This window comes from Pezoporus occidentalis, unplaced genomic scaffold (genome assembly GCF_034315485.1).
Source record: "Pezoporus occidentalis ecotype Australia unplaced genomic scaffold, CSIRO_AGI_Poc_V1 ctg122, whole genome shotgun sequence".
Taxonomy (NCBI): Eukaryota; Metazoa; Chordata; class Aves; order Psittaciformes; family Psittacidae; genus Pezoporus; species Pezoporus occidentalis.
In genome coordinates this window covers 733,682-756,474 of record NW_026913016.1, presented here as the reverse complement: position 1 = coordinate 756,474, position 22,793 = coordinate 733,682, and the positions used below count along the sequence as shown (strand labels likewise).

General features: G+C 39.5%; 2 protein-coding genes across 5 annotated transcripts in view; one reads left to right on the top strand and one right to left on the bottom strand.

Moving 5' to 3' along the window:
- RB1 (RB transcriptional corepressor 1) overlaps positions 1–22,793 on the top strand; it is a 217,540-nt gene that overhangs the window by 28,733 nt on the left and 166,014 nt on the right. The gene's annotated exons all lie outside the window — the stretch shown is intronic.
- Positions 14,730–16,796, bottom strand: LPAR6 (lysophosphatidic acid receptor 6). The gene is given in 2 exon segments (XM_062607335.1): positions 14,730–15,195; positions 15,198–16,796. Coding segments are annotated over 2 exon segments (939 nt in total). The 5' UTR covers positions 16,075–16,796; the 3' UTR covers positions 14,730–15,133.

Below are 22,793 nucleotides of genomic sequence, written 5' to 3'. Positions count from 1 at the left end.
GAGGTGTATGTTTGGTATTGTTTGGGGTGGATTATGTAGGTGATTTGAGTGTTAATAGAATGTTTGAGTTGGAAGGGACCTACAGCGATCCTGTAGTGCCAGTAAGATACGTGGAGTGGAGCACAGTGGAGGGAATAAGAAGAAATGCGCAATACATGTATCCAGAGGTCCTTCTGCTTCCTTGACCTAGGTGTCATGGACAGTGTGCAGTCTCCTGTTGCCATAGATTTGTCACTAGAGGGCACAGCAGGATTCCCTCAAAAACTGAGGGAAGCTGTGGCAGCCAGCTGCTTGCAGCTGGAGCCTATGTACGGGTACCCGGTGATTGTGCTTGAAGGCCTCCATTGCCTCTTCCAGCTACCCATAAGGGAAAGGCTGTGAGTTGTAAGCAGCAGACTACACAGTGCTGGCTCAGGAGACAAGAAGTAGTGAAACATTATCTGTGCTAAAATGTCTTACTGGGTCTCTTTGAGTCACTGGAGTGAAGGACCTGAGGCTCATACATTGTATGGCTGCACATAGAAACCTAAAGCCATGAGTGCAGAAAATCCACCCAGTAGCTCGTATCTAAATATTAGCTGGTTTAGTCTGACAAGTGTAATTTATTAACAACAGAAAAAAAACACTTCTGTGGCTGACTTCAAGACTGTTGGTCAGGTGTCCCAGAAAGGTTCAGCTAGTGAACAAAGTGTTGGTTTACCATATTCTCCTGCAATTCATTACCTGGATATTGTCGCCATGTAATGGTGTATGAGGTTTGCAGAAGTGTCTGCTTAATTGGTAATTCCTTCAAGAAGGGGGAGGCAGCTAGGGTGGTGTAGTTCATGCCAGTAAATATCTTCTACCTCCAAACACTTGATAAAGGAGGAGGGAAAAGCCAGATGATTCCTGCTTTTAGTCATAAAGAATATCTCACCATAAGTGATTGCTTTGGGTTAATTTTAAGCAACTTACCTGATAATCCAAAAAAGATGGAATGTCAAGAAGGTTCAAATTTTCTTAATATGCTTAGAGAATGTTGTTTGTTTTTTTTTTTTCTCTCAAGAAGTGTTAAAACAAAGAAAAATGAGGAAAAGCATGGAGTAAATAGAACTAATTAAAAAAAAATCTAACTTGTTAAGTAAGGATAGAACCATTTGAAAAATACTGTAAATACTTGCATAATGCAACTCTGATTCCCCCAATCATTTTCCATGTGTTTTTGTTTAGTCCTTACCTTCCAAATGTACAGTGCAATGTACATTGCATTACAAGGCTTACCTGCTCTTTGAAAAGTCACGTCTGTATTTATCCAGTCTTTATTCATTCTGCTGACTGCTTTAGGAAGCAGGTCTTCAATATGAAATTTAAAGGGAATGAACAATTGAATACAGGATAGTTTGTATTTGTTGTAGTTTTACTTATCACAGAGCTTTTTTTGGGGAAAACCAACTTGCATAACTTCCCTGAAGGAAAAATCTGAAGTGCATCTGACCTTTATCTGGCTTTGGAAACTGTATCAAATGAATGTGAAGGATTCTGTTTCTTACTGGGATCTGAAGATAATAAATCACTCCTTTGGTAGTCATTGTGAATATGTTTATTGCTTTTGCTTAGCTAGCTGATTGTCATCTGTGCTTTAGGAAAGATTTGAAGCTTTTCTAGGTCATCCTTTCTTTTAACAAAAAAAAAGCATAGTGAGACAAAAGGTGGAAAGAAGTTGAAAGTTCTCAAGAATTCTTAGTTTTGGAAAGGGGCAAGATGATTAAATCAAATTGGTTTTACTTAAAACTTTATTGAACTCTAAAGGGAAAAGCTCTATTTATCCACTCAAATATTATTTACCAGTAAGGTCATGATGCTTCCAGATGCAGATTACGTGGAGATCAGTTTAGAATATGTTAATAATGCTGCATAATTTTTATTGGCAGAATAGAAATACACCATACAGTATTCTTTCTGTAGAACGCTTGTGCTTCATCTCACTACAGTACTTTGTGGCACTATTTTAATTTCATAACTTTAAAGGGGACTGAAATTAATGTATGCTTAAAAATAAAGGTGCCTATAACCTTTGCTTTATTTTTATTATTTAAATATGATTTAAACCCTGGCGTAGTTAAAATTTGTTTCCTATGAAAGGAATAGCTTGTTGCCTGCTAGCCTGGGAGTTCATGCTTGGCCTTTTCCATAATTCTCTCAAACTGATCTCTCTTCAGGCCAGGCAGAAAAATAATTGTTGTGAATATCTCATTGAAGGTTGTACAAATGAATTCCAGAGTCTCTGAATTTCCCCTAGAGAAAGCCCTGTCAACTGCCATGTCACATATTTGACTGGTGCTGCTTGCTGCAGTTCATTAGGAAGAAACAAGGGAAGAGCAGGTCTTCAGTGCAAGCAAATCAAAGTCTATAAATGTTCACAGGCTATTTTAAAAGTGAAATGTCTATAATATATAAAATTAATTTGTTTCTAGGAACAACATGACTTGGGTGTTTGGGTTTGTTTTTTTTTGTTTGGTTTTTTTTTGGTTTTTTTTTCTGTTTCATTCAAGAAAGTAAACAGCTATGGAGTATCCATCTTTGTTATCTGTATCTGCAAAGCAATCCAGTCATATTTCCCTGCCTCTCAGCTTGCATTCTGCTTACAAGATGCAAACAGGGAGGAACAGGCAGGGTATTAGATTTCTTTCATGCAGCTGCTTAGAGAATATTCTTCCTATACATGCCTTTGCACACAGTAGGTGAAGAGTGTGGAGCATACACATGTTCTAAATCGTCACATTTGGCATACTTGGAATAGTTTGGGTCACACTGCAAAATACTTTCTTCAAGCCAGCCTTTGGTGGGCTGGAGGTGAATGAAATGTGTGAAGTCCTTTTGCTATGTCAAGCTTAAACTGCCCTCTACTGTCTTGTTCTTCACTGGAATTGCAGACCAACCACAACCTTGTCTAAAGGTAAGGTAATTCATGCCAGCCAGGTAGGGTAGGTTAGGAAAAGAAGCATGGTCACGCTTTCTTGTTTAGCTCTACAGAGGGTAAAATGTTCTGTTGTTAACTTGTTAACTCTTCCCTAGGAGTTCAAGTGGTATTCCTGGTAGGAGTGCAGTTTTAAAAGGTTATGTGGTAGCTTTTGCTATTAACAGCATCTTACCCTAGCTGGGTCACCTTCTGCAACTCCAGAACAGATGTGAAGGTGCACTGTGGTGGGCTACAGGGAGTTCATTTGCAGCCTGATTTGGTCTGCTTGCTTCTGCTGCTTTTCTTGTGTTTATGTGTGAGGGACAAACATGTTGAACCAAAGAAGTGTATTACAATACAGCTGTTCACACCATAGTCGTCTTTGGCTGTATTGCTCTTTACACTTGCTATCCTAATTTGTGTTTTTTCAATGGAAGAAGGAACAGCAGTATTGATATGTGTTGTGATTTAGAGTTGTGGTGTGATTTGGAGTTTCAGTGACTGATGCAAGATCAGGATAGCTCTACAAGTTTACTTGTCTTAATGGTTAAAATATGATCAAAAGTAGGCAAGTGTGCTTTGCTTTATTTATAACTTGCTTCTTGTAGTATTGCCTAAACTGTACTCCATAATGCTTCTCCTTTATCAGCTCCTCCTTCTCAGTGGTTTTTATTGTTAATTAAACATTTACAATAAAATCTTCAGTGCTGTTCCATCTTGTATCATTGATTTTAAGGTAACACAATGTTTGCAGTAAGTATTCGTCAACTGTGTAGTTAATGTTTATACTCATCCCACATGAGTATGGATGTATGCTCATCCCACGGATACCTCATCCCACACCAAAGACTTCTGTTGGTTTTAAATTATACAGCACATTGTGCAGAAATGCCTTCCTGAGGAAAGCCATGTATTCCCAAAGAATACATTATTGCATTAATATGACAAACTCACTGAGCTGGAATAAGAGCAGACCTACTTTGATCATGCAGTAAGGAGAAAAATATTAAACAGGTATGTTTAAGATTTGCTTAGAAGCTGTTAGGCAAATCCAGGTCAGGGTAAAGTGGTAAGAAGTTACAGGTAAACAAGTACTCCTTAGTACGTTGGTATAGTACAAGTTTAATTATGCAGCCTCTGAGTCTTTGATTGTACAAGGACACAGTTATTGTGGAGCTCAGCATACTTGAGCGCTTAGTGCCTGTTCCCTTGGATGTGGTGTACAATTTCAAATTAGGTTTCTGTGCTCTTTGTAAGAAGAAATTAAGCATCTAGGAATGGGAGTTAGATTTGCTTGTGGTATGTATCTTAGTGATGTTTCTTACTAAGTTGTGTCTGAAGTCGTACACCTCTTCTGGAGGTGGATGTCTACATGCAGTTTGAAGTCCTCTTTTTGATTTTCAACATCTTAAGTCATTCCTTTTAAACCTGGAGTAAGAATGTTCCTAGTGTCAACATTTTCAGCAATAGTTTACTGGATAAATACTTTACTGTTGTCAGAAGAATTGCTATAAAACCTTGTTGATAGGCAGCCAAGTAAGGCTGGGCAGCAAGGTCCCAGGTATTGGTGCTGCATCTGTGTACTACAAAGGACAATAGTTCTGGCTTGAGTATTGCCTGACAGTCATCAGTGGTGTTTTGTTGGTAATGCGTTCCCTCCTGGCACGTTTTGGTATTTGTCAGCATTCCTCCGGACAATGTTTAGGCAAGATTTGGGGCATGATGCAGCTCAGGGGCTATTTTCAACTGCTGGAATAGGTTAGAAGTGAAGAATGTTTGGCTGTGTGGGTGCAAGCTGTGCTTTGCCACTTGCCCTCAAGGCCTTAGGACAGGCCATGGCTCGTTGTGTTACCAACTACAGACAGTCTGGGCTCAACCACGTGGGTGACTTCAGCGCTGGCAAATGAGTCATGCGTTCCATTGCTCTCTGCTCTAGGCTTCAAGAGTTGTATGTGTTACTGCACAGCAACCAGCTTCTCTTAGAAAAGCTAAGAGTATGTCAGACATATTCCTTTCATGTCTACTAAATTTTGCCTTAGATATAGGAAGAGCTAATTTATTAATGATGGACAGCCTTAGGCACAAAAAAATGCCCGGCATATCCAGAATGACAGCATTTGTAAGCATGCTCACTGGCAGGGTATAAACTGCCTGGGAAACTTCACTATTATAAAGACAGGCATCTCAGAAACTACAGGCATTAGAGCGTTCTTGGAGACATCACCCATCCCCTGTGATTGTCTGGATTTTAGGTACTTAGTATCCTGTCTCAGCTGGAGTTTACTATGGACAGTGATTTCTAATATGTAATCTTCTAGGGTTTTACTTCGAGGGGAAAAGCTGTGCTAAGAGTCACCGAATTATGCCATTTCACGTGCTCACCATGCTCCCTTCAGAAAAGTTAGGTTGGAAGGGTGCAGCTTTAATCTTAAAGAAGGAACTGAGAATTGATTTGAGGTTTTCTGTCTGTACATACTAAATATACTTCTGCTTACATCGTGGGTGTGTTCTAGAAGCGTGTGTGATGAGAAGTCACTGCCACTACTGCTGCTTGGTGTGATAGTGCTAAAGGATCATACTGGTTCTACTGCATCTACATTTCATTTGATTTGTTTGGGGTTTTTTTTATATATATATATATTAAGGTTAGGAATTAGGTCTGACACTTAATTGTGACTTAGTTGTCACAGCTGTGTCTGGAAAGCCTTCTATGGTTTTGCCTTGAAATTACAAGGCACATTGTTACAATTCTGTAAGATGGCTGCTTTTTTGGTATTTGTAAGTATACCATATAGTATCATATGTATATATGTTTATATGCTTTTTGGTTTGAGCATATACACAGGCACTTTTTAATAAATACATAATAAAATGTGTTTCTTCCATGATTTTCTGGTACTCCTGAAGAGTTGCCTTTTATAGAAATCATGCTGTGCTTTTTGAGGCTTGAAACTTTTATCTGCCTTAACAGCTGAAGGCAACTTGAAAAACCAGGAAGAATACCAAATGATAGTCTTCACTGTCTGCACCATCACTCTGAAAATCTTCCTTGCCACTCCTATTTATCATGAAGATGACTCAAGCTGTTTTTCATGCTTGGGTGTTACCACCCGAGCAAATTCTCTAGGCTACTGGAAGAGAAGCCACTTAAAGCCGAGGTTCTGTGTTTCCTGCTTTGTCTGTGTTGGCAATGTGTTTGCTTCTTGGTAGACACTCACCAAGTGTACTAAACACTTGCTGGGGTTGTAAGGTATTGGTTATGTTAGCACAGTGTTAATGGATTTATTTGTTGCAGGTCTACCAAGTCAGCCCAACCCTTGAGATGCTATTTTGGTTCAAGTATAAACACGACTAAAGGGCTTACCTAAGACACAGCAACTATGCAGAGTTTTCGTTCTGTGAAATTTGGATGCCATTCTTGATTAGGGATTTAAGTGTTCCACTGTTCATCTACTGTTTTGAAGTATGGAGTTTCTCTTCTTAGGGGGATATGACTCCAACATTGTTAGACTTCCACAATTTAGGTGTTGAGGCTCGCTCTATACTTGAGATAGAGTTGCACTTCCAGCAAGCAATTAATTCTATTTATCTTGGGCATTTTATGTTGGGGTTATTCATTTTCTGAAGATACCTGTCTCCACTCTACTTTAGACAGCATCTGTCTTAATCACAAACCTAAACTAGATGTATAATGTTAAGGTTAGTAAAAGTGAATAGTCTGTGTAATACTAGGTTTCGTAACTCTTTCCTCCTTCCTTCCAGATTAAGGGGGCATTAGCAGGAGGCAGTTATTGAATTATGCTTAGTTTTGCTTTAGGTGGCTATTTGTGCTGTATATCTCACCTGTAGTCACTGTTGTGGTTTCTGTTCATGTGGAGGTCATGTACTGTTACCAGTGTGGCTGTGGAAGCGGAGGATGTGTCATGATTTCTCTGGCTATAGATTTACAGTTGTAATAGGGAGCTGGGATTTATAGCCTGTGCTCAGTGGAGCTTGCAGCTCTGTTGGTGCAGCATAAAAATATCTTGCCTTTGTCTAGGTAGGTACCAAACAAATGTTCTAATGTTGGAGGGTTTTTTTCCACCTACATGCTCGATTTTCAAGCTTGTAAAGAATAACAGTATCTTGTCAAGCTCAAACTGCTAAATTATGTGTCATTGGAAATGTTTTTTTGTCTGTGCTTGCTGCATTTTCTTTAAGTTATTGTATGCATAAATGGGTGGGGTTTTTTTGTTTTGGTTTTTTTTTGTAGGTCAAATAAATGCTTTTGTGCCTGCTTTTATACTGTAGAAATGTACAGCATTTCTGTTATATGTTTGTATCACTGAGTGTATGTCTTGCAGTAACTTTCCAGTAATAAAGATTCATTGTCAGGGATGAGGATACGCTGGTTTACAGCTGTTGTATAGGCACAGTGCTCACCGTGCTCCAGAAGGGTAATCCCTCTAAGTTTTGTTAAAGCTCTTCATTTGGCCTGGATTGGGTTTGCTTGTCAGAATGGGTTTAGGCACAGGCTGGTGAGTGCCTGTGGTACAGCTGAGTGCTGTGCCACTAATGTCTGGACCTGTGTGCATGGTGTTCTCCTGAACCACTGAACAGAGACTTCAGGCTTATCCCGTTAGATTGTACTTAGTCTGAACCTGGCTTGGGTAAGTACCTGGACTATGATCACCTTGTCCTTCCAGTTTGGGAGCTAGGCTGCCCAGAGAAGAGCCTGTGCATTGTATGCTCTATATCTGTGCTTGATGTACCTTTCAGCAGCTCAGAAGAACTCCCTGGACTTAATCTGGACAGAAATACCTGCTGGTGTTTTGTTTTGATGGGGTTTTTCTGCACTTATCCACCCATGGGAGCACGCAAGCATGCAGTGTATGTGTTAGTTTCTTTCACACACAAAAGGTGTTAAGTGGCTTAAGAAAAGAAGCAGATAGTTTTAAATTTGGTTTCATTGATGAAAAGTATTTTTGTTAGGGCTGAAAACACAGATATTGTGATACTTGCTTCACCATCTGTATTTTCATTTTTTTGACATAATTTGCTATATACTTAACAAATTTCTCCATTAAGAAATATCTGCAATGTTACTGTTTTCATTACTTCATTATAGATGCTTCTCACTTTAGTCAAGTGTGGTTCTAATGTCGCATAATTGCACAGAAGGGTGAAGACTTGCAGCTAATGTCTGCAATTGACTTGCTTTCATAAAGCAGCTATTTTTGCAGAATTCATCTGAAAAGCGGAAGAATTATCATAGCCATGGTTGTTTTTATGTGAGGTAGACTTAATACCATTTTCAAGGAAATAACTTTGAATGCCTCCTGTTACTAGCATTGTTTTTACAATTATTTTTTCTTTTTTTTCTTTAAGGCAGCAACTCATTCTATAAAAAAGGTGGAATTTGGGAAAATGTTAAAGCTATGTGTATGGAAAAGTATTCTTCTGCCTCTCCATAAAAAGATAGGGACTTCTTCTTAGAGGCCTTCCTTTGTTGTTGCTTGTGGTTTGGTTCTCATGTTTAAGATGCAGGAAATGTAGCCCTTCGTAGTGCAGGACAGCTTTCAGTTGTTACAGCTGGAGCAGACAGATTGCTTGTCAAATAGAAAAAAAATAATCCAAAATCTCAGTTCTGGAATTTTTAATTTCCCAACATAGTGGTAGGTTTATAGAAAACCAGATGATGTGTTCAGGATACTTTGTTTTAATTTTGCAGTAAGTTCAGTTCTCATATGGGGGAAAACTGGGCTTGCTTTATAAGCAGTTGTGTAAGAGGAACTAGAGTTGGCAGGAGGTGATAGATCTGAGAGCCTTTGGTATCAAAGTGGATTAGAGGATTAGAACAAACTTCTCCATTCAACTTCTTGCAGAATTATTAGGCTCTGCAAGCATGGCTTTCTGAATTTGCATTCAACTTAAATGAGCTCTTTTGAGTAAAGTCTGAAAACATGCTAATTCAGTGATTGTCAGTTGTATTTATACAATTTTTTTCAGCACTTTGATAATTAGGTAACAACTGCAGTCAGGGCATTTACAGCTTCTATATTTAGAACCACTTTGATTTACAGTTTGCTTTAGCTTTTGAAATGTATCCTCTTTCATTCTGTCAGTGATGCTCAAATGCCAGTAACCCTGAGGTATAAATAGTAATAGTCTCACAAAAAAGGGAACTTGTCAGGATTTACAGGTCTGCCCAGGTGCAAGAACTTTCTAATACTCCATTTACTGCTGGAAAAGTATGAACAAATTGCTCTTCATTGATAAAATGCCTAGGAAGTAACTTGGAAGAATAAATAGTGTTAGAGGGTAGCATGCTCAATTGGGGTTTTCAAAATTACCAGTCTCAAAGTGAACTTCACTGTGTTCACTGTAATTTTAGCTGTTTACTTCATGCAATTCTAAAAAATCTCATCTTTGCTTGTTGAAAATACAAATGGAAATCACTTTCTTATAAGAGATGATAGAATCATAGAATAGTTAGGGTTGGAAAGGACCTCAAGATCACCTAGTTCCAACCCCCCTGCCATGGGCAGGGACACCTCACAATAAGCCATATCACCCAAGGCTCTGTCCAACCTGGCCTTGAACACCGCCAGGGATGGAACATTCACAACTTCCATGGGCAACCCATTCCAGTGCCTCACCACCCTTACAGTAAAGAACTTCTTCCTTATATCCAATCTAAACTTCCCCTGTTTAAGTTTTAACCCATTACCCCTTGTCCTGTCACTACAGTCCCTAATGAAGAGTCCCTCCCCAGCATCCCTACAGGCCCCCTTCAGATACTGGAAGGCTGCTATGAGGTCTCCATGCAGCCTTCTCTTCTCCAGGGTGAACACCCCCAACTTCCTCAGCCTGTCTTCATACTGGAGGTGCTCCAGTCCCCTGATCATCCTCGTGGCCCTCCTCTGGACTTGTTCCAACAGTTCCATGGCCTTTTTATGTTGAGGACACCAGAACTGCACACAGTACTCCAGGTGAGGTCTCATGAGAGCAGAGTAGAGGGGCAGGATCACCTCCTTCGACCTGCTGGTCACGCTCCTTTTGATGCAGCCCAGGATACAGTTGGCTTTCTGGGCTGCAAGTGCACACTGAAGCCTGCTCATGCTCATTTTCTCATCAACCAACACCCCCGAGTCCTTCTCCACAGGACTGCTCTGAATCTCTTCTCTGCCCAACCTGTAGCTGTGCCTGGGATTGCTCCGACCCAGGTGTAGGACCTTGCACTTGGCATGGTTAAACTTCATGAGGCTGGCATCAGCCCACCTCACAAGCGTGTCGAGGTCCCTCTGGATGGCATTCCTTCCCTCCAGGGTATCAAGCGAACCACACAGCTTGGTGTCATTGGCAAACTTGCTGAGGGCGCACTCAATCCCACTGTCCATGTCACCGACAAAGATGTTGAACAAGACTGGTCCCAACACCGATCCCTGAGGGACACCACTCGTTACTGGTCTCCAGCCGGACATTGAGCCATTGACCACAACTCTTTGTGTGCAGCCATCCAGCCAGTTCTTTATCCACCGAGTGGTCCATCCATCAAATTGATGTCTCTCCAATTTAGAGGCAAGGATGTTGTGTGGGACAGTTTCGAATGCTTTGCACAAGTCCAGGTAGATGACATCAACTGCTCTACCCCTGTCCATCAGTTCTGTATCCCCATCATAGAAGGCCACCACATTGGTCAGGCAGGATTTCCCCTTAGTGAAGCCATGCTGGCTGTCACCAACCACCTTGTTGTTTTTCATGTGCCTTAGCATGCCTTCCAGGAGAATCTGCTCCAAGATTTTGCCAGGCACAGAGGTGAGACTGACTGGTCTGTAATTCCCCGGGTCATCCATTTTCCCCTTCTTGAAAATGGGGGTTATATTTCCCTTTTCCAGTTGTCCGGAACTTCACCTGACTGCCATGATTTCTCAAATATGATGGACAGTGGCTTCGCAACTTCATTCACCAGCTCCTTCAGGACCCGCGGATGGATTTCATCAGGTCCCATGGACTTGTGCATGTTCAGGTTCTTAAGACAGTCTCGAACCAGTTCCTCTCCTACAGTGGGCGCAAGGTCTTCATTCTCACAGTCCCTGCGTCTGCCTTCCAAGACTTGGGTGGTGTGGTCAGAGCCTTTGCCAGCATTTTACAGAAGACTGCAAACAGGAGAGGTATGGAAAGGCTGAATGGTGCTCCAGATGCTCCTCGCCTCTTCCAAAAGAAATGAGGAGGCAGTAATAAAACTAGTTGATTTGAAACAAAAAAGGAGGTTTGAGTTTTCTTTAGTTTTGTTCCCCCTCCACACAGACACACGATGTGAACTTTTTACTGCAAAATGCTGTGGGTGTTAAAAAGTTTACACACATTCAAAAGGAGGCAGGGCAAGATCACAGAAGAAAAAAATTGATTGTTGCTGAACATACAAACACATCTGACCCAGAAAGTCCTGAGAAACAGCTAGTGAAGTGGGACAGCACTTGAACGAGAGAAGGCCTTGCGTGCCTCTCCTACTGTTACCTTCTTCCCCAGGCATCCAGCTTTGGCCACTGTTGGAGGCAGTATCTCAGATTAGCTGAATGTGTGGGGTCTGATCTAGTACAGCCATTCCTATCTTCTGCCTGATCTCGTGAGCTGTTCTGCAGTCTTTGCATTTCTGTAACTGAGGTTACTTTCATAAGAAACAGTAGTTTGTAGGTTGATTTTTAGATAAGGATATCTTTCCTACCTGAAGGTTTATTGTTTGGGTTGTTTCTTTTCCCAGCAGTTCTGGATGAAAAATGCAAAGATGTGCTTGATTTGGTATTGGTATTTCTGTAGATGTCAAAGACTTGCACTGAATGAAACAGATTGCCTTGCATTCTCTTCCTGAGAAAGACAAAATTTCAAGCTGAGAATAAGATGTATAAAATGAGAAATGTTTTGCTTTTGAAGTGATGGTATGTTGAGGTAAATCAGAGGTGCTGATAGAAAGGTTGCTTGTTTTCCTTGTCTTCTGAAAGTTCTGGTTAAGTATCTGGTTAACAATGGCTGGCCACCTTGGTTTAGATCAAAAAAGTGCTTGCAATCAACTAAATTTTCACTGCTTTTATTTTTATGGTAAATGTGCCATATCTGTGCTCTGTCGATGAAGAAACCAGAGTACAAAGAACAAATTTGTAGGTTCTGATCCTAAAACTGAACTTCTAATCCCCCTTGCATAAGCATATGAATAAAAGTAATGTGCTTTCGGGAAGTACTGGATGCAACACATTCAGGTGCTCAGGAGCTCTGACACCATAAGCCTTTTTTGAGATGCTTAGCTATGATTTAGATTTAAATTTTGGCATAAGCTATTACCAGAGAGGTGGTAGAGCTGGCATCAAAGCAGGAGCAGACAGGAGTGCCATTCAGTAAAAACATTGCTCCATCCACAGTTCTCCAGGATAATCTTGTTGCAGAACCAGAAAAGGTGGAGGAAATTTCATCCAGTCCTGAATAGCTGGTAGCTTGGCTTTCTATCAGCTTGTTGTGGGAGGTACAGGTTCACTCTGCCTCTTCTGAATTAGTCAGATCAGGAATTTCTGAAGTAATGGGTAGATTCTCTAAATTACAGATGTTGCTTTTTTGACTGTGTTCTTTTGTTGTTGTTTGTTTATTGGGGTGGTTTGTTTGTTTGTTTTTCCCTCTGGAAAGAGTGAAGTATCTTTAATAATAAAAAATACATGTTTCCTCCGACAGTTTTGAGATCTTGAGCTGTTAACCGGTTGGAAAGCTGTTTTACTGTGTTGCACTATGCCATTGCAAAAGCAGAAGCTACTGCCCTGGAGAGTGAGTGCAAAGCAGAAAGAGCTACTCTTTGTGCTTCCCCAAGTTTTTTTTACTAATATACCAAGGAAAGTCTGGTTTAAAGGGGAGTACCCATACATATGACTTTATCTGCTGCTTCTGCTTGTAAGTCAGTGATTATTTTTGTCTTCCTGAAGTTTTGTAATCTGAGGAGTAGCTTCTCTTCACTGAGGTGGGGCTCTGGGGTGCTCACTGCTGTAATGCAGAGGCATTGCTGAGCAAGTTGTCGCTCAACCAATTAACAGCTTTGACAAGCTCGGGGAGAGTGGTAGCCGAAGAAAAATAGCCCAGTAGTGGATTAAGGGCTTTAATATTGAAGTTTTTGGAGGGAGTCTAATATTAAAGAGGCTCTTTAGAGAGATGTATCAAGGCATTAGAGATGCATATTTGGCTTTTGAACTTTGAATTTGCCAGTGACTTTGTCAGTGGCCTGTGGAAAGTTGCAGAATTTCTACTTGTGCTGGGGGTTTTGTGCATTTTTCTGAAGTCGGATATAAATCGGAAGAGTTTAGGATTCCTAACTGCAATGACTGCCTATTTTTATATATAATGCAGATGTATCTAAACTATCTTTGAAGCCTGAGTTCATACTGTTTGAATTTTCCTGTCACAAGTCGTGTGGGTAAAGTTATAAAATTCTGTGAAATTTGAAATTCAGTCATTAGCTTCTAGCAGTCTCTGAGTAACTCAGTTTTCCAGTACTAAAAGGCAGCAAAAGCTGCACAAAGGGAAGTAAACTTAATCAGGTAACATATGTACCCTGACAGCTCAATGTGCATTTTCTCCAACATTAATTTGTGCTTCTATATACTGATCTGAAGTCAGAATGCCTCAGGTATATCTGTGTTGCAGCTGACTTCCCTAAATCTAAAGTGCAGATTCATTTTAACTCGCTTTATGTTCTTGAATCCATTGTTTCTGGGAAGGAAAAACCAACACTTAACTACTTACTTTCAGCTTTTAAATATTTATTTAATTTTACAGTGATGTAAAATTAATTTTAAGGAATATGTACACAATGTTCTGTTAGCTGGGAAACATATATAGGAAGTTTTAAAGCACTTTTGTCTATATATTCCTGTTTGTAACAGTAAGATGCAGAGATCTCTGCTTTTACATGGCTTTGACTTTTCAAAGTGTCTTGATTGACTATGCCAGCACATACCCCCTAGGTAATTTATTTGTATACTTTATAAAGTTTGCAAGAAAATAGCATTTGAAATTTTAAATGCTCATGTAAAAAATACTTTGAGAACACAAAGATTGAGAGGAAGTTTCACTCTGAAAATTGCTGTGTCTTGAATTTGTCTGGGAAACCAAATCATTTCAACAGTTGTGAAATATTTCAGTTGATGCAGATGCTCATTTCTAGTTAGCAAAGGTCCTGTTTTTCTGTGAAACTAGTACTTTGAGATTGAATTACCTGGTTTGGAGGGTGTTATTTTGCTCAAAAGTTATGTTGAGTTGAACAGCTTTTCACAAAAGACTGTATTAAAGTGGTACTGTACCTAAAGCACCAACTTCAGTCATCAGAGGTTATTTTGTTATAATTACACAGACATCTTGAGACAGGTGAGAAGAAAAACCAGTTTGTTTGAGTTGTTTCCAGATGCCCTAAACTACCAGAAGATTTAATTGCTTTATGGGGGCCAGGCTTGTGGAGAGAGCATATATTTTGTCAGATAAACCTGGGAGAAACAGAGTTCTTACAGCCTATTGATTGAAGCTTCCTATGAATCCAATGGTCCCTAAGAAGGAAGGTGCAGGGAGAAAGGCAGGAGGGAGGTGTAAGATACAGGGAGAAGAGTAAACTCCTGAGCAGGCACGGTAGCTGAAGTAATATAATTAATATGCTGCTGTTTTCTTCAGCAACTGGATCCTGCAGTGTAAACCAGGCACTTTCACCCCCATCCTCAGTTGGATATATTTAATATATTTAATAATATACTTGGAAGCCAGTATATTATTAAAGATAAGCAACTGGTTTAACTTCAGACATTCCCCCCCCCTCCCCCCAACCTACTTTCTCATTTGTGTTTGACTTGACAGACAGTCCTTGGACTTTGGTTAACCTTATCCAAACCGAAGTTTGTTTCTAACATACATCTTGTCAGAACAGACATCTGACATAAATTCTTAAAATACTTTTTCTGTGTACTGTTATGCTTAACACTTTTACAGTCTTATCATAAATTTTTTCTAATGTGAGTGAAGCATAACCTTGACATATCAGAATATATTTCCACAGCTGAAGAAATGTGGAGGCTTGTAATTCCAGTTTAGTCCCAGCAGTCTTTTAATACAGTTTATATTGTGGAGTCACTGTCAAATATTTTCATTTTTATGGTCTGAAGGCTGTGTTGAATGAAGTTTTCTGAAACTGGCCTTTCAGAGAACCTGATGTCCTGTGCTCTGGTGGACCGGTTCTTTTTTATCGAATTCTGGATTGTATCCGACGTGAAGTAATAGACTATAGGGTCAAAACAGCAGTTTGAAACAGCGATGCACAAAGTGATGGGGTACATAGTCCTGACTGCAGTTACCACAGAACAGTTAATCCAGGTCTGTGTTCTCATAAGGGAGTAAAGTATTAAGGTAATGTTATAAGGCACAAAGCAGAAACAGAATATCACCAAATGGACAAAAATCATTTTGAGTACCTTTTTCTTGCTTAATTTATTCCGACTTAATGTAAGGGGTTTATTCAAAGTCCGTAAGACCATAGTAGAGCAGGTCACGTTCAAGATGAGTGGAATGAAAAACCCAACGATTTCAATGAAGATAACAATCCGGGATAGGTAGGTTTTCCACGTGTCCTCCGAGAAGTTTTCAAAACATGTCCTTTGTTCAGTATTATTCCGGCGATTTGTGGACTGGAAAAAGCTCGCTGGTGTGCTGCCTGCTAACACAGTTATCCATACTACAGCACAGACAATTTTTGCATTCCTTTTGGTTCGGAGAGTCTTGGATCGAAAGGGGTGTACTATAGCTAAAAAGCGATCTACGCTTATGCAAGTCAGAAATAAAATGCTCCCATACATATTTGTATAAAAGAGGGTGACAGAAATCTTGCACAGAATGTCTCCAAATGGCCAGTTTCTTGTTACGAAGTAATAAATCCTGAAGGGTAGTGTAAACACAAAAAGCAGATCTGATATTGCTAAATTAAGCATGTAAGTTGTAGTTTCATTTCGGACTTTTAACGAACAAGTAAAAATGTAGATGGCAACACAGTTTGCTATGAGGCCAAGAACAAACACCATACTAAAGATACAGCCATATAAAGTATATTTAAAGGAGTCCTCAGTGGAACAGTTAGAGCTTACCATTATAATGGTATATTTCAGATTCCTGTGATTTGGAGGTTTCTCTGTATTTTTATTGCAACTTTTGTAAAATTCCAGAAGAACTTGAAGATATATTTAGGCTGTGTAACTGGCAAGTTTGCGGCACTGTAAATCTTCAGGGAAGAAACACAAGCTCTGTAGCAGGGGAGTACATCTCCAGCAGTGATCACCAGGAGGTCACTCTTCTCTTCCAAGTGCTATTTGTAATCACATAGCCAGTCTTCAAAAGTCAAAAAACGTATAATTTGTGGCTGCCGAGGTCATCCCAGAGCTTGCTTAATTCCATTTACCCCCTCGATTCAGTGAAGCCGCTGTAAAACTTTCTGCCTTACTTTTGGCTGCAGATCGTGGTAGTGAAGTCTTGTCCATTCAAATTTACTGGGCACGTATGCTTTAGAGAACGATTTCCTGGATGCCGGCAAAGCGTCAGCACTTGCATTTCTCTCTCAGCCTTCTTTCTGAAAAACAAGCTTTCCAGCTCCTGGGAGCTCTTGCCTGCTCACTCAGCCTGTGGGGCGGGAAGCAAGCTGCTTGCGAGGGCAGAAATGAAATTCCAGAGCGTGTTTGTTCCTGCAGAGCAAGGCTCTTGCTTCCCGACAGCCTCTCGCCTGCCCAGCTCCTTCTGAGGAGGAGAGCAGGGAGCTCAGGCAATTTGTAGCATGACATCACAGGAAGAAGAGGTTGAACTGGCAGGCTGAAGACTGGTTTCAGTTCAGCTTGTTTGCCTTACTCTAATCTGATAACGTGTCTGCTGGGACTGTACCTTGCAGGCGTGTAACTGGTCACCAGCAGAGCGCTGCAGCTGCAGCCTCCGGTTAGCTCTTTCTATAGTCCCTGAAAGGTCCTTTGCCAGTGTTGCTGGAGTGTGAAAGCTTCATCACAAAATCTTTTTCTGCAGTTATAAGGAGACATTTAAGTGTCTCAATGGCTTAAAATTCCTGTTTATGGTTTGGAGATAATGGGTATTGTGGGCTTTTATAGTTGATACTGGATTGAACTAATGTTACTTTTTTTGATAGATATCTTTGCTTGTGATAGATAACATGTTAAATCAGCAGAAATCAGCCCAATTCCCTCAGTACACCAGTACAAACCTCAGGAGGGACAAAGTAACATTGATAGGTAATTAAATAATTTCACCAAAAAAATTGGTAAAAGAGAGAGGCATACAGATTATTGTGGATTGCTCTTGGATGTTCCCAGGAGCGAGGTGTGTGGCAGTAGTAGGAGAAATTTTTAACTTCTTCTGTATTAGGAGGCTTGTCCCAGGCTTTATTTCCAATCAGAAAGATGGTTCTTTTTACAGAAAATATGCTTCAATTTTCTGTATAAATTTTGTGTTACAGAAAGAATTTTCTTCAATATGTAAGCACAGAATTAATATACCAAACTAAATACTGCACTATTCAATTGTTTCTCAATTGTTTCTGGTAATATGTAAGAGGCCAGTTGTTGCACAGCCACGAAATACTCCCATTAGTCACTGATTAATGAGACAAAAACATGTTGTAACTAATTAAATTAAGTACATATAAAAAAAGCAGCTCTTCTTGCCTGTAGGGGCAGATAAGAGATAAATCTCAGTTTAGACAGACTCATCTATTTAACAACAGCTTGGATAGACTCAGTTCTGGCATCAAACCCAGTCTATTTCTAATGTTTAGAATAACAAATCTCTTCATATCTGGCTGGGTGGTATGGTTCTTTTGAACTAGATTTTAATCAGTTGTACCTAAGCAAGGCTCTGGGCAAAACTTTTCTAGTCTGCTGTAGAGGATAGTAAATAATAACACTTCACAGGGGCTTGGCACGTTTTTTTTTTTTTAATGTAAAGTATGTCAAACAAAATTCAGAAATGTGAAAATGATTCTTGATTATTTTAGTTCAGGTTTTCTTGATAAATTTCTTCTGTGAAACCTTGATTTTGAGGTGAAATCAAGCTTTTTTAATTTAATAGGGTATAACCACAAGAAACCTTTTGAACTATATTTGAAATTCATACTTAACTGTAAAATGTAGTGTATTTCCACTTTTAAGTCGGCAAGAAATGAAAATGTAAGCTTGGCAGAGTCTCGTGCGTGTCCAGCTCAACTTGTGCCTTAGCATAAAGTTGTCTTACCTGGCTTTCCTCACAAAAGCAGTTGTCACATGTTGCTAAATTTTGTGTCTGTTCCCAGCAGGCTTGCTTGGTGAAAGGGCGGTTTTCCTGCAAGAGTCCAGGAGTTCTGCAATGGGCCATGGGACCTCTGAGCTCAGTTTTCCTGCTCTGGCTTTGTTTGCACAGGAAAACTGTGTGGGGCAGGATCAGTTACTGGAATGAAAATCCCTGAAGTACAGAAATCTGACATTACATGTCAAAACCTCAAGCCATAATTCACGCTAAGAGAGAGAAGCTAATGGAAATGTCTCTCTTATTCACTAAATTTGATTTTCTGTTTGGGTGAAGGTGTGGGTGCACAGACACGAGGTGGTCTGTCTTTCTTTAGAGGGAAAAAACACCTTCAGCATTAGTAACACAATAAATTCTTACAGTGCTTCCAAAGCCAGGAAATGCACTGTTAAATGAAGGTTGTCAGATGCACAAAATACTGTATGTAACTCCTTTATTCTATAACTAATGTTACTGTTTTTAGAAACATCACTGTATCGTGGTAGTTTTGTCCTCACTTCAGTTACTGTTGCAGTGAAGTCAACCTTGGCAGGGCAGTATTTTCTTTGCCTTAAGTGGTGTTATTTGTCCAGCTGTCTTCATGGGGTATAGCATTTTTCATCTGTTTACTGGAGTTTCTCTTTGAGCATGTGTATGTACAGGAAGGATTTTATTATGGTTGAGCCGTAGGGCTGAAAGCCAGGAAGTCTGTTTCTGCCTGTGCCACAGATTTGCTCCTCCAGCCCTGGCAAAGTTTTCTATGATTTTTATGCTTTTTTAGCTTCCCTCTGTGTAAGAGCTCGTTCATTTCTTCACTGGGATGTGAGGCCATCTTAACTGTTAAATATGTTTCGTAGTCCATGGATCATAGAATCATAGAACAGTGTGGGTTAGCAGGCACCTTTGGATAGAGAACTCCTTATTAAGTATGCTACTGAGATAATTACAGTAGCTAGTGAATAGCGATAAAATGTAGGAAGGTTAAAATTTTGTATGTTTATGTTAAATCCTGTCAAGCAAAAGGATCTCTTGAGAGACTTGTTTCAACACTGTATGTCTACAGGGAAGTAGGTGCAGAGAAAGCAGGGCTGGGAACTTTGACCTTCTCAGCTACCTTTTGGGAGCTGCCTGCTCAGACAGATGTAAGTCACTGTAAGACTGTTTCTGGTAAGTGGTTTACTGCCTTCTTAAAATGCAGTGATGGTGTCCACCTACAGAGACAGCATGAAGTAGTTAGTGCACTGAAAATTCCCTTTTTCCCACCTTTAAGATTTTCCAGTGTAGTAGGGAAGTCTTTAAATGAGCATTTAAAGACTTATTTTTACCTAGCCAGGCTAATCCTGCATAGTCAGTTAAAGACTCCTCCATGTCCGTATTGTTGGCTTAATGCAAATGGAACTATGCATACAAATTACAAGTAAAAGAAAACTGTAAATGTTTTCTGCTGAAAGTTTGACTGACCTTCTAGAACCGATTTTCCTGATTAGTTTTTATTTTAGTAGCCATGTTCTAATACATAACTGCCAAAAATCTTTAAAATATTAAAAAAAGGTAGGAGAAGCTGAAGTATTTGGGCGATGAGTCTGTTAGAACTATTCATAGAATCATAGAATAGTTAGGGTTGGAAATGACCTTAATATCATCTACTTCCACTCCCCCCCCCGCCCCCGCCATGGGCAGGGACACCTCACATTAAACCATCTCACCCAAGGCTTCGTCCAACCTGGCCTTGAACACTGCCAGGGATGGAGCATTCACAACCTCCATGGGCAACCCATTCCAGTGCCTCACCACCCTAACAGGAAAAAACTTCCTCCTTATATTCAATCTAAAGTTCTTTAAGTTCTTTAAGTTAAAATAATTTTTCTGTGTGTGTAGTTCCTTAAAAGGAGAAAAGGAAGCCCGGAATAAAACAACAATTCTCCATTCATGTACATTTGGAACCTTTCTCTCTTTTCTTTGGAGTTGTTTCCATTTCCTTTATAGGAAATGCAACTGCTCCTCTCCTGCTTGCTGAAAGAGGAAACAATTTCTCTCCTTTTGTATAAATTAAGGCTGCTAGAGTCCTTTTTTTTTTTTTTCTTTTCCTACTTTTGGGTTGTTGGAGAAGAGCGCTTTTCAATCCTGAATGTGTGTATGGTAAAGGTATTTTGTTGTTGCAGTCTCTCTAAGTAACTTGAGAACAGTGGATTGCTTTGGGTCTTTGCTCTTAAAGATATGTGTGACGAATATGGCAATCACACTTTAGGAGATGCCACTTCTAGTCAAATTCTAGTTCTGAAACACTTCTTTACAGTATTTGTTGTATGTCTGTCTGTGTGTAAGCGCTTTCTTTGAACCACTTTGGTTAGTCACATGAAGTCCCTTTCTTGCTGTTTCCTGTACTGTCCTTTGTATACGTCTTTTTATAAAGAGAAGTGAACCACAGAAAACATATTTTACTTAAGGAATACTGTGCAAAAGCTGATACAGGCAGAAAGAAAAATCAGTATGTGTTGGTTAGTAATTTTTAAGCAGCTAAGAGGCAAATACTCTGTTGCTTTTCTAGCTGGTACCCTCTCCTTTGAAGTGGAAATTTCAGGTCTAAAGTGCTGTGTTCAGTTGTTGCAGTATCCCTTAGTGTGGTATAATCCTTTAGAATACTTGCAAGACTACTTGAGGCTTTCTAAATACCCTATCTTACAGGGGAACTTCTTAAGAGAATGCGAAAACGGGAGAATCTTTAAAAATACTAATGATTTGACATTCTTTTTCTTGTTTCATTTTGATTTTGTGTAGAAGTTTTTCCAGAGCAGGCTTTTAGGAGAAGCTTTCCATGCCCAGTGATGGAGAAAAGTTCCAAAACTGTGTCCTGGCATTTATCATAAAAGTTCTGAAGATACTTTTAGAATATTTCATTCCAGAAAATATTGTATGTACCCTCTGCTTTAATTTTGGAGCTTGTTCTTGGCATTATTTGGTTTGTTGTCCACCATAATTGAGACAGAAATTGAAAATAGAGGATTGACGGTTTTAGAGCACAATACTGCAAGTTTTAAAGTAATTTTTTTTCATAGCAATAATAGAAGTGGGCAGTGTCTAATAGTAAAAAGAAGCTTTGCTATTTCAAATGTCCAGTTAAGGCCAATGAAAATGTTAGGCTTGCCTGGAATATATAAACAGTATCACAGAATATGCAGATCGGTTGTCTGCATTATAAGTCCACATAGGAAGTTACAGCAGTGTTTTAGGCCACTTAAGGATAACTGATAAATATTTTCATGAAGGCTCTTGAGTTGTACTTTTCACGTAACTCACAGGAAGTCCGAGCAGCGACTCATGTTATGTTCTCAAACGTTTTGATGTGCAAAGTAAACTTCCCTGAGAAAGTGCTTATAGAGGTATCTAGTGGGAGCAAGCAGTAATTGGGTAAGATATTCTCAACATGTCCATTTTTTATCTGATATATTTAAAATGTTGGTCCCCACTTTGCTCTAATATATGCAGCAAGAACAGTTAAGAAGTGCTGTACACTTACCCCTCTCTGCAGCCTCTACTTTAGACTCTTAGTTTTCTGTAGTTACTAACAGTGTGTGTGTATGCCTGATAGGGGTTGCTGATTTAAGCCCATGGACCTCTATATAGTCTTACTTTAAGGGAGAACTTACTTTGCGCAAAGAACAGAATCACCATTTCTGTTGCATCTTTGGAGTAATATAATGAGCCCACTTGGCAAGGTAGGAAACTTGAAAGACAAATGGCTCTGCCTCTGTGTAGTACAGTATTTCTCAGGGACCCTATAGTGTATGTAATAGACATTGTACAGATGCTTGTTAGGGACAGTGACATTGAGAACTGGCAGTTTATAACAGGTATCCAGATACATCTTGAGGTGATGTTTGGAGTTGCACTTTCTAGATAAACTTCTTTATGCATACTGCAGTGTATTCCCTGGAGAAAAGGCAGCATGGCATTGTGCATTAGAAGTATATTTTAGACATCAGATGATTATGACATGTAAATAAAAGTAGTAGATCTTAACAGTAGGCTAGTAGAGGTTAGATAACATGAAATCTTTTTGAGCTTTAATGTATGGATTGAGTGGTTTAAAAGGGATGGGCTAAGAAAGCAAAGTAAAGGATCATGAAGATGAAAAGCTTAAAAAACGGGCATGGACATTGTTCAGAAGGAAGGAAAATGGAAAGAGGATTAGTAAACAATCTTAGCAACATGATTTTCAATGGGTAGGAATAGGATGAAAGGAATTCTGAAAATATCAGGGGATGCCTTAATTAGAACAAAATACTGAGCTCTTGAACATTTACTTGCATTTTTTGAACTTTAAAAAAAGTGCTTATTCAGTCACTCTAAATATGATTGAAATAATGTCACTATTTGAAATTTCTCTCCACCTTATAAGCAGGAAACAATGTAAATGGGCTTTCCTTTACACTGTGGCAAATTCTGGCTCTACTCAAAGTTACACTTTCTAAATCATAAAATTAGAAATTCAGAGTTTAATTAGAGTTGGCAGAAATTTGCTAAATATTCCATGACTAAACATTATTCAAAA